The 4,234-nt window shown below is 48.6% G+C and overlaps 1 protein-coding gene across 1 annotated transcript; it reads right to left on the bottom strand.

The window, feature by feature from the left end:
• Positions 1-286: 286 nt before the first annotated feature.
• On the bottom strand, positions 287-1,285 carry LOC123168842 (putative glycine-rich cell wall structural protein 1). The gene has a single exon (XM_044586706.1). It carries the CDS (start codon positions 1,283-1,285, stop codon positions 614-616), a length of 672 nt encoding a protein of 223 aa, XP_044442641.1. The 3' UTR covers positions 287-613.
• Positions 1,286-4,234: the final 2,949 nt, after the last annotated feature.

The raw sequence follows: 4,234 nt of genomic DNA, 5'->3' as shown, positions 1-4,234 counted from the left end.
GAAGATGCTCTAAGCTAGGCTTAGTCCGCCCGAGTGGTCAAATTCTACTTTTTAGGTTTGAAATCTCGGTTTGTATTGGTACAACGAGTTAGCCTAAGACCTCTTCCACTGCAGTATGATAAGTAAGTATCATGTGATGTCTTGTAACTATTAAAACGATGTGACACTGTATTAATTGAACTGCAATTTAAGATTCGTAACATAGAGAAATATAAGGTCTAAGAACAAAGATATTGCAGTTTGGTCAAATTTCCCTTGACTCGGATCCAACAATCACAGGTTACTATGTTGTATCTTGGAAATACTAAATCAAATTCATTAGATGCTATGCATCTTTCAAATTCAAAAATTAGGAAGAGATAATGTAACGACAGCAACACCAACAACAAACGGCCACATTCCATCACAAAGCAAAATGCAATGGTCACTATGACAAGCTACGACTCAAAAGTTTACGAAACAATATAATAAAACAACTAAAGCAAATCAACAATTTGGTTATTGAACGCATGCATGCACTTCGCTGAGAGCATGCATGCATGCGTGGACGTGACCTCTCTCATCCCCTTCTCTTTGTGGGAGATCATACGCGAACTCAATAGTATCACCGGGATTAGGTAGGGCACATGAAGCCGGTTGGGACGCCCTTGCCGCAGAAGTTGAGGATGAGGCTGAGGTGGATGGGGAGGTTGATGTGGATGCCTAGCACGTCGGCCTTGATGGCGGTGCAGAGGCAGATGGCGGCGTCCAGGTCGACGAGCCCGTTGAGCAGCGGGCAGCACCGGTCGTTCAACGGAGGCACGCCCACCTTCGCCTTGATCAGATCCAGCACATTGGCGCACACGTGCAGCTTCAGCGCGTCCGTCGGGCACTTGCCGTACCACCCGCTCGTCCCGCCGCCGCCTCCTCCTCCATACCCGCCACCGCCGCCGCCGCCACTTCCACCACCACCGCTCCCGCCGCCGATGATCCCACCACCAGGGCCCCCGCCGATGATGCCACCACCTGGACCGCCGCCAATGATCCCACCACCGCTACTTCCTCCACCCCCTCCGCTTCCGCCTCCATATCCGCCGCCGCCGCCTCCACGGCCTCCACCGCCCCCGCCTCCATGGCCTCCTCCGCCGCTGCCACTTCCACCGCCACCACCTCTCCCGCCGCCGCTGCTCCCGTGGCCACCATTGTTGCCCGTGTCGCCGCAGCTTGGGCAGGCACTGGTTACTGCAAACAAGAGGAGGTTAAGGGCAAGGAAGAGGCCACATGAAGCCGACACCTTGGACGCCATATTGGTCACGAGCAGTAGTAGGTCAAGCACCTAGCTAGCTACTGCGAGTGTGTGAGTCTGGCTATCATGTCTTGGCGTTATATAGAGGTCGCCACGAGAGACAATGGTGGTATTCTTCGGGAGATGGGCGGAATGGGACAGGAGTCCGTGATAGATGACACATGCGTGGATCCACGATAGGGTAGGCCTGTTTCAACCCGTGGGCTAGGTGCACTGGTTTGGTTTCTGCTTGAACCTTGGCAGGCACTGCGTGCACATCGTGGGTGACAGCGGTGAAATTTTGGAGGTTTACTCGTTTTTAATTAAGATGGGTAATAGCTCCTTCATCCTAAAAGACATTGTTTAAGGGACACTAGTGCAAAACCGTGCTACGACGATACACCTATCACACATCTTTGAACCCAATTATGTGCGATGTAGAAACCGTAAACAGTAGAAAATAAAACTGTAAGCCAGATAAATAAACTTTTCCTATGGCCGATCAATCGTGCACAATTTGAGAAGATATGTGTGTGATATAGGGCACACAGTTCTATCTCTGTTGGAAGAACTGTTTGCAATAAGTCAAAAAAAAACACACAGTTCCGCCACACAAGCCGCGTGCGTTGAGTGGCAAACGGTTGTTAGGAACCAATTATGTGCGATCACTATTGCAAATTGGGCCCAAGACGACACATCTATCACACACCATTTGATCGAACTGGCAATGAACACATTGCGAACAGTAAAAAAATATACTCATGTGTCAAAAAACAAAATGTGTTCGACGGCCCATCCATCGGGCATGATGTTGGTATATAGACCGTGTGTGATATAAGGCACACACTAAACTATAATTCTACTTTCTACGTTTGTGATATGTCGTCATAACACGCACGATTCAAATAGTATATGTGTGTGCGTTGTTGGCAAACGATTTACTTACGCAAATTGTTTGTAATGCCTTCGAGCATCACACATGATGCGTGATATGAATACTCGTGTGTGATGATTTTGAAGTAAAACACACGGTTTGTATAGAAAACCCGTGTGTGTTAAGTGTTAACTCATGATAGCGTATACAATTCTTGGTGTCAATTGTGTGCTTTATTGGGCACATGAGTATATCATACCCGTGGGTAAGCAATGTGTGCGCACGTGTCGTTCTAACTCATGCTTTCTTCCTTTTTAAGTTATTTATTAATGACGTTTTCCGAACACGCCACCGTTCCTCGCCTCTCGCCCATCGGTTTTTCGCTACCAGTGATTGGGCATAAGCCTAGGCACCGCGCGACGCACGCAGGCACAATTAGCGCAACCTATAGCCCCTCTAACATTTCCAAGCATGACAACCCGTCGAAGCACTGCCTCTACATCAACCTCCTCAACGAGGAAAACGAGCCGATGCAGGAGCCACGGCTCATCGAGGCCGAGGGCGTCCCCGGCAACATACTGGTCGACGTCGTACGACACGTCATCGCCAGGATTGAGCAGACCCTTGACGCAGGGCGCGGCAGCACCACAAAGCAAGATAGTTGTGTCAGCGCCAAGAGGCTGCGGCACGCAGCACAAGAAGATCGGTGGAGTGCTACAGAGCAAGATAGGCGCGTCAGCATCGAGAGGTTGTGGCGCGCCGCATGCAAGACCGATGGAGCGCCACGGAGCAAAAGGTGCAACGCGCCCCAGAGCAAGAGCGGATCCATCGCTGCTTGTCTGTCCCACTTGACATGCCGTTGCTGCTGGGTCCGTGTCGGTAGCCCGATTCCCATCTAGAAATGGGCAGCGGTCGTCTCCACCATACTTGCATCGGAGGCCGTAGAGGAAGAAGATGAAGCAAGGGCCGACTATGGTGTTGATACGTCTCCAACGTATCTATAATTTATGAAGTATTCATGCTATTATTTTATCATTCTTAGATGTTTTATAATCATTTTATAGTCATTTTATATCATATTTTGGGACTAACCTATTGACATAGTGCTAAGTGCCAGTTGCTGTTTTTTGCATGTTTTTTACGTCGCAGAAAATCAATATCAAACGGAGTCCAAACACCGCGAAAATTTTTGTGGATTTTTTATGGGCCAGAGCAGCACCTGGGGGGTGCCCCAAGGGGGGCACAACCCACCAGGGCGCGCCAGGCCCCACTGGCGCGCCCAGGTGGGTTGTGCCCACCTCGGTGGCCTCCCGCACCCCCTCTTTGCACTATAAATTCCCAAATATTCCGAAACCCTTCGGGGTTAACCTAGATCAGAAGTTCCGCCGCCGCAGGGCTCCGTAGCCACCGAAAACTAATCTAGACCCGTTTCGGCACCCAGCCGGAGGGGGGGATCATCTCCGGTGGTCATCTTCATCATCCCGGCGGACACCACGATGAGGAGGGAGTAATCCACCCTCGGGGTTGAGGGTTTGTACCAGTAGATATGTGTTTAATCTCTCTCTCTCTCTCTCTCGTGATCTATATCATGGGCTTTGTTAATATAGTCGGATCATATGATGTTTCTCCCCTCTATACTCTTGTTGTGATGAATTGAATCTTTACCCTTTGAAGTTATGTCATGTCGGATTGAATATTCAGATTTGAGATCACATGCTATATGTCTTGCGGTATGAATACTTGAGGTGACAATTGGGGTATCTTATTGATTCACTTGATATATGTTATGGCATTCAACTCGCGGATTCCCGCGGTGATATTGGGGTAATCTATGCATAGGGGTTGATGCACGTTTTTATTATCTTTTCTCCGGCGGAAACTTTGGGGTCTCTTTATAGTTCTTTGTGTGGATTGAGCATTATGAATATGAACTTTCTTTGGTGTTATCTTAGTACGGACTCTAGGACAGATCGAACGAAAAAAAATATCTTTGTGTTATTTTAGTACGAACTCTTGAATAGATCGAACGGAAAGAATAGTTTTGAGGTGGTTTAGTACCCTACAAACAATTCCTATCTTTTGTTCTCCGCTAATAG

The sequence above is a fragment of the Triticum aestivum genome, chromosome 1D (genome assembly GCF_018294505.1).
Source record: "Triticum aestivum cultivar Chinese Spring chromosome 1D, IWGSC CS RefSeq v2.1, whole genome shotgun sequence".
NCBI lineage: Eukaryota > Viridiplantae > Streptophyta > Magnoliopsida > Poales > Poaceae > Triticum > Triticum aestivum.
Note: the sequence above shows the minus strand (reverse complement) of the source record. Positions and strands in the feature narration are given on the sequence as shown.